Raw genomic sequence first — 10,188 nt, forward strand, 5'->3', positions numbered from 1 at the left:
TAACAGCCTCCTGTACTCAGGGGAAACGTATCAAATGTTGGATTGTTCCTTTAAGTCTCTGAGCGTTAGGTAAAGTTCAGAGGTCAGGAGGAGTCATGTCGGCCCACCATGCTGACACAGTGAAGATCCCTTCAGCCAATCAGATGAGCTCAATATCTTAACCTCTGTTTCATGGCCTTGTAGAAGAATCTGGTCCAGCCCTCCTTGGTGGCGTCCTCCTCCCCCCCAGGATCTCCTCGACACTGCATCCTGAGCTGCTCCTCGTCTCCTCGTCTCCTCGCTCGTCCGGCTGCAGACGTACGGAGGTGGAGTGCTCTGCTGGGGGGTGTTGTCACATGTCAGATTGTCTCTAAACACAACAACACAGGAAGAAGAGGGGGACATGTCACAGGACCACGTCCTGCCACCTCCACCCTCGGTCCAGAACCTGGGGGGGGGCAGCACTATGGTTACCATGGTAAACGTTCTGACCTCTGATTGGCTGAGCAGCTGTGAGAACTGAAGCTCCAACAGGAACCTGGACATTTGAGTTAGTTCACCACTGTGACCACTTCCTGTGAAGACTTTCAAAGTAAAAGCTCACACTCCGGATGCTGTGTTCCTGCAGAATCCGAAAACATGTTCTCACTCTACTACAACTCCCAGGAGCCACCGCGCGAGCGGAAGACGTCCAGTCTGCGTCACAGAAGAAGAAGAAGAGGATCCTCCGCAGCCGAAGGTAAAAACAGCTGATTCGTTGTGTTCGATGATCAGAGCTGATCGATCCGAGTCACACCAGGTGTAAGACCCATTACTGACGTCACGGTTCCTGCTGCTCGTCAGAATGAAACTAGCGTTAAATCTGCTAGCATGCTAACTAGCCTCCTGTTGCTAACACACAGAGAGAGAGAGAGAGAGAGAGAGTCCAACTTTTACTTTGACAGTTCAAATACAGTTTGTTGTTGTGCAGATGATGAAGAGTAAACCTGATGAAGAAGACTACTGGAACAGCTCCAAGTTCAAAGCTTTCACCTTCGATGACGAAGACGACGAATTCAGCAGAGTAAGACCTGATCCACAACAACAGACCTGATCCACAACAACAGACCTGATCCACAACAACAGACCTGATCCACAACAACAGACCTGATCCACAGACCTGATCCACAACTGATCCACAACAACAGACCTGATCCACAACTGATCCACAACAACAGACCTGATCCACAACAACAGACCTGATCCACAACAACACAACAACAGACCTGATCCACAACAACACAACAACAGACCTGATCCACAACAACAGACCTGATCCACAACTGATCCACAACAACAGACCTGATCCACAACAACAGACCTGATCCACAACAACAGACCTGATCCACAACAACAGACCTGATCCACAACAACAGACCTGATCCACAACTGATCCACAACAACAGACCTGATCCACAATAACAGACCTGTTCTACAACAGACCTGATCCACAACAACAGACCTGTTCTACAACAGACCTGATCCACAACTGATCCACAACAACAGACCTGATCCACAACTGATCCACAACAACAGACCTGTTCTACAACAGACCTGATCCACAACAACAGACCTGTTCTACAACAGACCTGATCCACAACTGATCCACAACAACAGACCTGATCCACAACTGATCCACAACAACAGACCTGATCCACAACTGATCCACAACAACAGACCTGATCCACAACAACAGACCTGTTCTACAACAGACCTGATCCACAACAACAGACCTGTTCTACAACAGACCTGATCCACAACTGATCCACAACAACAGACCTGATCCACAACTGATCCACAACAACAGACCTGATCCACAACAACAGACCTGTTCTACAACAGACCTGATCCACAACAACAGACCTGTTCTACAACAGACCTGATCCACAACTGATCCACAACAACAGACCTGATCCACAACTGATCCACAACAACAGACCTGATCCACAACTGATCCACAACAACAGACCTGATCCACAACAACAGACCTGTTCTACAACAGACCTGATCCACAACAACAGACCTGTTCTACAACAGACCTGATCCACAACTGATCCACAACAACAGACCTGATCCACAACTGATCCACAACAACAGACCTGATCCACAACTGATCCACAACAACAGACCTGATCCACAGACCTGATCCACAACAACAGACCTGATCCACAACAACAGACCTGATCCACAACAACAGACCTGATCCACAACAACAGACCTGATCCAGAACAGACCTGACTCTTACACACCTTCGTGTCGTGTATGACAGGTTTCAGAATCTGTTGTGTTGACTGTGTAAAAAGTTTTGCGTCACATGTTCCATCTAATTGTCGTTAATTCTGGAACAGGACTCGACCGGGACAGGAAATGTCCAGGGGGGTAAGTGTGCACTGTGTGACGTTCAGGTGTCGATGTTTGTGTCCGTTAGTTGAAAGAGTCGAAGCGGGCGGTGAACAGCATCCGAGGACTGGCGGACGAAGACGAGGACGAAGACGATGTTGAGAAAGTCAGCTGGAGCGGGGAGCCTGTCGGGAGTATGACATCATTACTGTTATTATGGCACCTGTGCAGAAAGCTGTGCTGTGATTGGCTGCAGCGTGAACGTCATTCTCCTGTGGTTCCTCAGGTATCTCCTGGTCGGTCAGAGAGACGGCAGCGTCCAATCAGAGGACAGATAGAGAGCCAGCCTTCCCAAAAATCAACACTGACACACAGACGATCAGCAAGAGTCACTCAGGATACTCACTGAGTTCTCTGTTCAAAGGTGATCAGGGGATCAGGGTCTGTTCTACGAAGTGAGTTCAACATATCCAGGAAACCTTTCAGGGATCCAGCTGACCTGAGCCTAACAGACGCGTCACATGACGCTGGTGACACATCTGGATTGTTTTTATAGTAAACTGTCGTTAACGAGTGGATCTGAAAATAATCTCGTCTGTGTCTCCATCAGTTACATGTATCGTCTCTGTGTGGGACAGTTTCAGTGGCTTCAAGCTCAGCTGGAGGAAAGAAAACACAAATATACTGTTAAGAAGGAAGTAGACTGATTTTCAAATCTTAACAATCGTCCAACGATCCACACCAGCACCGCGATCCTTCAAGAACATGATGTCATGGTTCAAGGGAAGTGATTGATCAGTGGGCGGAGCTTTTATGCTGTTTGATCTCTTATCTCCATCTTAACCTAGAGCAGATCAGCTGTTCAGCAGAAGTTACCATGGTGATTTACTCTGATAACAAGGGAACGAGCTTCGTAGGACGGAAAACTTTTAATTTAACCTGATAACCACTAATCCTGCTCCGTGCTTCAGACTGATGATGGTTTGTTCTGATCCTCTGCAGGAAAAACTAAGGGAGGAAACTTTCAGCCCTTCACTGACTGTGAGTCAAACAGTGAGTGAGTGAGAGCGAGAGAGAAGAATAAATGGATAAAAGAAGTGATGAGTGGATTAATGAGGAAAAGATGGATGCTGATGTATTGTTTGTGTTTTAGCGCTCAGCGACTCGTCTGTCAGGCTCTACGCTCCAGAGCTCCGAAAACCTAAATCTGAGTACAAGGTAACACAGACACCGGTAATCTGATTACACACTGATGACATGATTACAAGATGTATGTCCTCATTAATGATGATGTCATTGTGTTGATGTCAGGACTATGTCAGTGATTGGTCACCTGAGGAGACGGTTCACAGAATGCAGCAAGGAAAGGTGAGAGCACCTGTCTGTCCGTCCGTCCGCCTGCTTGTCTGTTCACCTGTACAGTATAGTAAAATATAAAGTGTAGCAGTTTATAAACACAGTACAGTATTAAATATAAAGTGTAGTATACAGTATATGAAGTTTTGTGTAACTTCAGGGTATTTTGACTGCGTTGTGTTTACAGACTGTGTCTCTGGAGAAGTTTCGGTCTCTTCAGGACAAACTGTTTCTGTTGGACTTCGCCGTCAGCGCTCACGATGGAAACGTTATCACTGCTGTAACTTTATTAATAAATACATTCATACAATAGTAAACTTCATCAACAACTTCTTTCAGACAAATGACCATTTTGTTTTACAGATTCTGATTTATTTGAAGAGGACTCTGAGCAAAGGTGAGTCTGCGGTTGGTGAGCTCTGGGTCTGGACTGGTCCTGATCATCAGTCAGTCTTCTGACTCTTTGTGTTCTCGTGTTCAGAGGTTTTGTTTCGGGAGCTGGAGTCCAGACAAACGGCTCTGAGACATTTCATCCACTACCTGAGTGAAACCAGAGATCAGAAGCTGCTGCTGGAGCTTCTCAGGTGCTCGCACCAGTTTACACCAGTTCACACCAGTTCACACCAGTTCGCACCAGTTTGCACTTGTGTCTGTCTGTTCACACCTGGACACTGAGACTAACATTGATATCGTGTCCTTGGTCGGCAGGACTCTGGGCAGGATGGAGGACATGGTGGTATGTAGGACGCACGTCTCTCACACCTGCACTTCATCGTCTTGTCTGACAGGATACTGATGTCACTTCCCTTCTGTTTCCATGGAAACAGTTGCTGCAGTACAAAGAACACCTAAGCATCACAGATGAGAACAAGAGGCGGGACTTCCTGAAGAGATGCCTTAGGTGAGTGACACCTGCAGGCCAGTTGACTGAACTACAGTCAGATCCTGATGTGATGCCAGAGAGTGTGTTGGGCTCCGTGCACACCTGTTACTAACTGATCTGTCCTGAACGTGTTTCCTGTGACCGCCCGCTCTACATCCACTTGTGTTCGTTAGGACCAAACAATGTTTGCTTGTTGTTTCCAGTCTGGCGTTTTCTCCAGAGGACTCGGGTCACGTCCAGGATCACTTCACTCTGTTGGAGCGACAGATCATCATCGAGGTTTAAACCTGATTCATGTCCTGACATTTCCGTTTGTTCATCACATGTTCAACAACCGTGTTATCTCCAGGCAGCAGACGGACAGGCAGAGCGTGGAGGGAAGATGGAAATCTTCCAGAAGTTTCCTCGAAGAGCTTCAATCCTCAACATGCCGCTGATCACGACTCTGTACTACTGCTGCTTCTACCACTACAACGAGCCTGAGGTCTCTGCTTATACACTGTACCTTAAGATATATAGAAACGTGTGTAACGATAAGCACAGATATGTCTTTTAAATGTGTAATGATCAACACAGTAAACATGGAATAATTGAAGTTTTTTTTGTTTTTCAGGGAACATACAGCAGTCCACTGAACATCCGTCACACTTTCAGGGTGAGAGCGGCCGTCTTTACACATCGAACGCGAGAACGTATCGAATGTGAGAACGTATCGAACGTATCAAACGTGAGAACGTGTAATACGTGTTATTCGTGTAATACGTGTTATTCGTGTAATACGTGTTATTCGTGTAGAACGTATCAGTCTCTCAGTGTAGCTTATCGACCTCAGATTTCAGAGAAGCAGTACTTTGTGACGGCGTTGGCAGCGAGGGCGAAGCTGAAGGCGTGGTCGGACGTAGACGCTCTGTTCACCTGCAGGAATTGGCTCGGATTCACCAAGAAGAAATCTCCTCTCAGCTTCCATCGAGTCGTCGACATCCTGCAGAAAAACTCTGCCCCCGCACAGGTGAGGGGGCGGGTCCAAAGTGGAACCAGCTGAAGTGGGAGTGTCTGGTTTACAGTTGTGCGGTGTGATTGACAGGTGTTGCAGGAGTACGTCGGCCTGGTCGATGACGCCGACACGAGGACCTGTCTTGCGCAGAAACTGAAATGTCACGACATCGTCATCAATGTGAGACACAGTTTTACTTGAATAATGTTCTGTAATTGGATGATTCTATGTTAATGATGTGATGTCATGATGGCTGTCCGGTCTGTGGGCCAATCAGACGTACCGGGATCTGAAGGACCGACAGCTGTTGCTAGGATACCGAGGGAAGGTGGAGAAAGGTTCAGCAGAGGAGAGGAAGATCAACGAGCTGCTGGACAACCCGGTGAGGAAGAGGAGAGGGGGTCATCTTTATCATCTTCGTCATGTGACCTCATTGTTTCTTCTTCTCTTTCAGCAAATCCGCTGGAAGAACTGATCCACGGAATCTTCAACAGTCTCGGTTCAGCGGCCGCCTCCCCCAACGTTGGTCTGGTCTTATTGCGTCAACAGCGTGTCCCGCCCTTAAAGCTATCGCCTAGCAACAGAGCTACGGTCATTGGAGTTCTTCGGTCGATTCAAAATGTCTTGAAATGCAGCCTCCGAAGGGTGTGGCCCTGGATTAAGACTGTCCATCACCATGACAACCACATTCCTCCGAGAAAACTTTTTTTTACATGAACAATAAAGTTATTTAAAATTGTAAAATGGATTTTAATGTTTCTAATGTTCATGGAAAAGAGGAGAGAGAGAGGAGTGAAAAGAGAGAAGAGGAGAGAGCATGAAGCTCCACAGGGGTCCACAGGGATCCACAGGGGTCCACAGGGATCCACAGGGATCCACAGGGATCCACCGGGGTCCACAGGGGTCCACAGGGGTCCACAGGGATCCACCGGGGTCCACAGGGATCCACAGGGGTCCACAGGGATCCACAGGGATCCACTGGGGTCCACAGGGATCCACAGGGGTCCACAGGGGTCCACTTCATGAGGTCCAGGTTTCAAGCGGCCTCTCTGACACTGGTTTCAGGCTTCAGGTTTTGATGAAGATGTTAAAAAACAAAAGCTCTTCATACAACCACCAGTCTGGAGTGTCCTCGTTATCACGTGCAGCTTTAAACATCTGCCTCAGTACTGAGCAGTACAATGGTGTCAGCCCGGTGAGATCCTAGAACTCCGGCTGCAGGAGGAACGGTTGTTTGTCGTGCTCTAAACGTTCAACTCCTCAGCAGCAGACGAGCTGCGTGGAACCGGCTCGGACCGCGGTGGTATGGTCACAGTCTGAAGGAAGATGTCAGTGAATCCCTGGCCTCCGTCAGCCACAGGCAGAGGACTGCTGGAGAACCACAACACACTTCCTCCTTCATTCTGAAAAACACCCAGAACCTTCCCCCACTCCAGACAGATCCCTGCACTGACCCCTCCCACTTTTTATCAATCAATGTAATTGTTTAATTAGTTAAAGTGTCTTCGGTTTATTTGAAGTGTTTTTTTGGATGTGACTCGTTAATGAACCGTTTACAGAACTGTCTGCACATTTTCTCTTTCTATTCTGTTATTGTTGTTAATTTTTAATGAATTTGAATTAATAATGACCTCGTGGTGTCACGTGATCTGTCGGGAGCGCGCTGCTCTGCGGGACGTCACGTGAGTCGGACAAAAGAGATGATTTTTATGTCCCAGGATGCAACACGCTCAGTCGGTGCTGAGCAGACACACCTCAAGACACGAGGGAGGATGCACACGAAAAAGGTGAGTTTACTTTTAGTAATAATAATAAATATCACTGCTTTAACTGTGCTTCTATATATTATATATAATCTGAAGTGTTTATATATATATTCATTATTTTAAAAAACATGTACAACAAATCTGATCAATAAACAGAATTCTGATGTATAGCAACAGCCATGATTATAAATATACTACTGGTTATAGATAACCTATTGCTTATTGAGATGGGGTTTAGCTATTATTGTGATTATATATAATTGTGAGTTTTGTGTTTTAACTTGAACTTGACGTCTCGTTACTTTAAAAGAATATTTTCTACAACTCCACATCATAACAACCCATTCCCATAGCAACGATGTTTCTTCCATATCCAGTGTTTTTATTTGTCAGATATAACGAGGTCAACCATTAATTATTAACGCTCTGCTCCGCCCACCTCCTACATCGGCTGCATGTGATTGGACGCTGCTCAGTCAGAGATTTATGAGGTTAAATTATTGATCAGGACTAAAATTGAGGTCACAGAAATAATCAGCCAATCAGAGCTCAACAGATTCTTCACAGTCAAGTGCGTTTGTGTGTCTCAACGGGAAAACCAGAGGGCATGATGGGAGTTAGGTCTGAAAATAATTAATATTAATTAATTAATAAATAAGAGAGAGACAGGATACGTGAGGCGTTCACTTGTTCAACTTGTTTCTCGATGGTTAAAATCACTTTTGTTTCTGACCGGTTGCAGCTTTCGATCACGTCTCATGATCTTCATCTGAAGACGAGTCGTCATTTAACTTTATATAAACCAAACTCTGTTTCTCTGCAGACATCATGCACGAGCTTCCAGTGACCGACACAGTTTCTCCGATGAACAATGAGAGTTCGGTGGCCGCGTGTGAGCTGCCATACGACGATGGCCGTCTGCCACTGGTGCTGCTGTACAGCGTGGTGTTGGTGGTCGGACTGCCTGCGAACCTGCTGACCCTCTATCTCACCTGGCTGCAGGTGTGCAGGAAGAACGTGTTGGGTGTTTACCTGTGGAGCCTGTCGCTGTGTGACCTTACCTACCTGCTCACGCTGCCTCTGTGGGCGCACTATGTGAGCCGAGGTCACGTGTGGCCGTGGAGTTCAGCCGTGTGTAAGCTAACGGGCTACATCTTCTTCAACAACATGTACATCAGCATCTTCCTGCTCTGCTGCATCTCCTGTGACCGCTACGTGGCCGTGGTCTACAGTGTGGAGTCCCGAGGTCTGCGGAGGCAGCGCCTCGCCGTGCTTATTGGCCTCGCCATCGTCCTACTGGTCGCAGTCGGACACCTTCCTGTCTTCACCATGAGTGAGGGCGACGCTGCTGAGGGAGACCAGCGCTGCTTTGAGCCCAGTCAGAGCAGTCCGACGGTGATGTGCTTCAACTATGCACGCTTCATTGTCGGCTTCCTGATCCCACTGTTGCTGCTGATGGCGACAAACCGCGGGATCCTGGTCAACGTGCAGCGCAGCACGGGGCTGAGGCATGAGCAGAAAAGGCATGTCCGCTGGTTGGCCTTGGCGGTGGTCATCCTGTTCCTGGTCTGCTTCGCCCCATACCACCTGATTCTGCTGGTCAGGGCTGTCATGTTCCACTTCACTCAGCTGGAAGACGCCACCTGTCTGTTCGAGGAGACCATGTACACCCCTTACACCATCTCCCTCGGCCTTTCCACCGTCAACAGCGCCATCAACCCCATCCTCTACGTCTTGTCCAGCGACAACATCCGCAAAGAGCTGAGACGAGGCCTCGTGCAGTTCTGTGACCAAGCTCGTCTGGGACCAGGATCTGACAGCAGCCAGATCCAGATCCAGTCCAACAAGAACTCGTCAGAGCTGAATGCAGCAATCAAGGAGCAACAAGGAGGACGACCCCCGGGTTCCTAACAGAACCCTCTTCGTCCCTGCTGGACTCTGCTGGTTGTGAATCTAATCTTGTACAGTTTTCTCAATAAATTATTACTTTAGTGATGACGTTTGTTCCGAGTCAAATTATTCAAAAGAATCATCGTCACCATGTGACAAACAACGAATCCAATGTTGTGTGAGTGAACAGGAAGTTGAGTGTGTGTTTTCTCCGCTGTGAACCGTCATCTGTAACATCAGCCAGAAGTAGGCGGGAACTAACCTGAGCGGAGGAGCCAGTGACATCACACCTTTATTTCTGCGGTGTCTCTAAACAGAATAAATCAAATGTTAGTTTTACAACTAAAACTTTAAACTTTAAAATCTAAATAAATTTTTTTTCATGAACAAAACCATCATTTTATAAATAAACAATGACATCACTTCCTGTCAGATTGAGAACACACACAAAAAACTGACCTGATCTCCGCTCACATCTGCACAGGTGAGATCCTGGCCTGAACCATGAAGCAGGATGTGTGGTTATCACTTAACTTCAGGTTTGATTCAGAGTTTTCAGTCTTACGAAGCTCGTTCCCTTGTTATCCGGTAAATCACCATGGTAACATGCTGATCAGCTGACCTGCTCCAGGTTAAGTTGGAGATAAGAGATCAAAAAGTATAAAAGCTCCGCCCACTGACCACTCCCCTCCTTTGAACCATGACATCATGTTCTTATCGTGGAGCTGCTGTGGATCGTTCCAGTCTCTGAGGAGGACCAGGGTCTTCAGAGACCCACAAGATCCTCTGAGATCCTCTGAGGAGTTTCTGAAAGATCTAGATTCTCCTCAGAGGATGAACCTTTGTCAGCTGCTGGAGCTTCAACAGAACCAACCTGACCCGTAGGAGCAAAGTACTCACAGTACCACAGACTGTCTACATGTACTTCACGTGTTACCTGT

At 47.2% G+C, this 10,188-nt stretch overlaps 2 protein-coding genes across 5 annotated transcripts; both read left to right on the forward strand.

Annotated features, from left to right (window-relative positions):
• Positions 1 to 311: 311 nt before the first annotated feature.
• Positions 312 to 6,335, forward strand: vipas39 (VPS33B interacting protein, apical-basolateral polarity regulator, spe-39 homolog). Of its 4 annotated transcripts, none has more exons than XM_069514950.1 (19): positions 312 to 718; positions 950 to 1,042; positions 2,447 to 2,552; positions 2,645 to 2,782; positions 3,361 to 3,411; positions 3,512 to 3,576; positions 3,670 to 3,726; positions 3,902 to 3,994; positions 4,078 to 4,111; positions 4,196 to 4,298; positions 4,423 to 4,450; positions 4,542 to 4,615; positions 4,801 to 4,876; positions 4,947 to 5,081; positions 5,211 to 5,324; positions 5,430 to 5,606; positions 5,682 to 5,771; positions 5,869 to 5,973; positions 6,046 to 6,335. In XM_069514950.1, the coding sequence occupies exons 2-19, from the start codon at positions 950 to 952 to the stop codon at positions 6,064 to 6,066; spliced, it is 1,560 nt and encodes a 519-aa protein (XP_069371051.1). In that variant the 5' UTR covers positions 312 to 718; the 3' UTR covers positions 6,067 to 6,335. The 4 variants fall into 4 exon arrangements, with proteins under 4 accessions (XP_069371051.1, XP_069371053.1, XP_069371052.1 ...); XM_069514952.1 differs by having other exon boundaries at positions 5,211 to 5,252; XM_069514951.1 differs by having other exon boundaries at positions 3,361 to 3,399.
• A 138-nt stretch (positions 6,336 to 6,473) lies between these two features.
• Positions 6,474 to 9,355, forward strand: gpr132b (G protein-coupled receptor 132b). The gene is made up of 2 exons (XM_069514960.1): positions 6,474 to 7,378; positions 8,181 to 9,355. Exon 2 carries the CDS (start codon positions 8,186 to 8,188, stop codon positions 9,266 to 9,268), a length of 1,083 nt encoding a protein of 360 aa, XP_069371061.1. The 5' UTR covers positions 6,474 to 7,378; positions 8,181 to 8,185; the 3' UTR covers positions 9,269 to 9,355.
• Positions 9,356 to 10,188: the final 833 nt, after the last annotated feature.

This window comes from Paralichthys olivaceus, chromosome 19 (assembly GCF_024713975.1).
Source record: "Paralichthys olivaceus isolate ysfri-2021 chromosome 19, ASM2471397v2, whole genome shotgun sequence".
In the NCBI taxonomy this organism is placed as follows: Eukaryota; Metazoa; Chordata; class Actinopteri; order Pleuronectiformes; family Paralichthyidae; genus Paralichthys; species Paralichthys olivaceus.

What these genes read in the sequence shown, in the direction of transcription:
- vipas39 (XM_069514950.1), top strand. Translation starts at nt 950, where the DNA reads ATGATGAAGAGTAAACCTGATGAAGAAGACTACTGGAACAGCTCCAAG. An exon ending in ACCACTACAACGAGCCTGAG is followed by an intron (nt 5,082 to 5,210) that starts GTCTCTGCTTAT and finishes TTTGTTTTTCAG; the next exon opens with GGAACATACAGCAGTCCACT. An exon ending in ACGAGCTGCTGGACAACCCG is followed by an intron (nt 5,974 to 6,045) that starts GTGAGGAAGAGG and finishes CTTCTCTTTCAG; the next exon opens with CAAATCCGCTGGAAGAACTG.
- gpr132b (XM_069514960.1), top strand. Translation starts at nt 8,186, where the DNA reads ATGCACGAGCTTCCAGTGACCGACACAGTTTCTCCGATGAACAATGAG.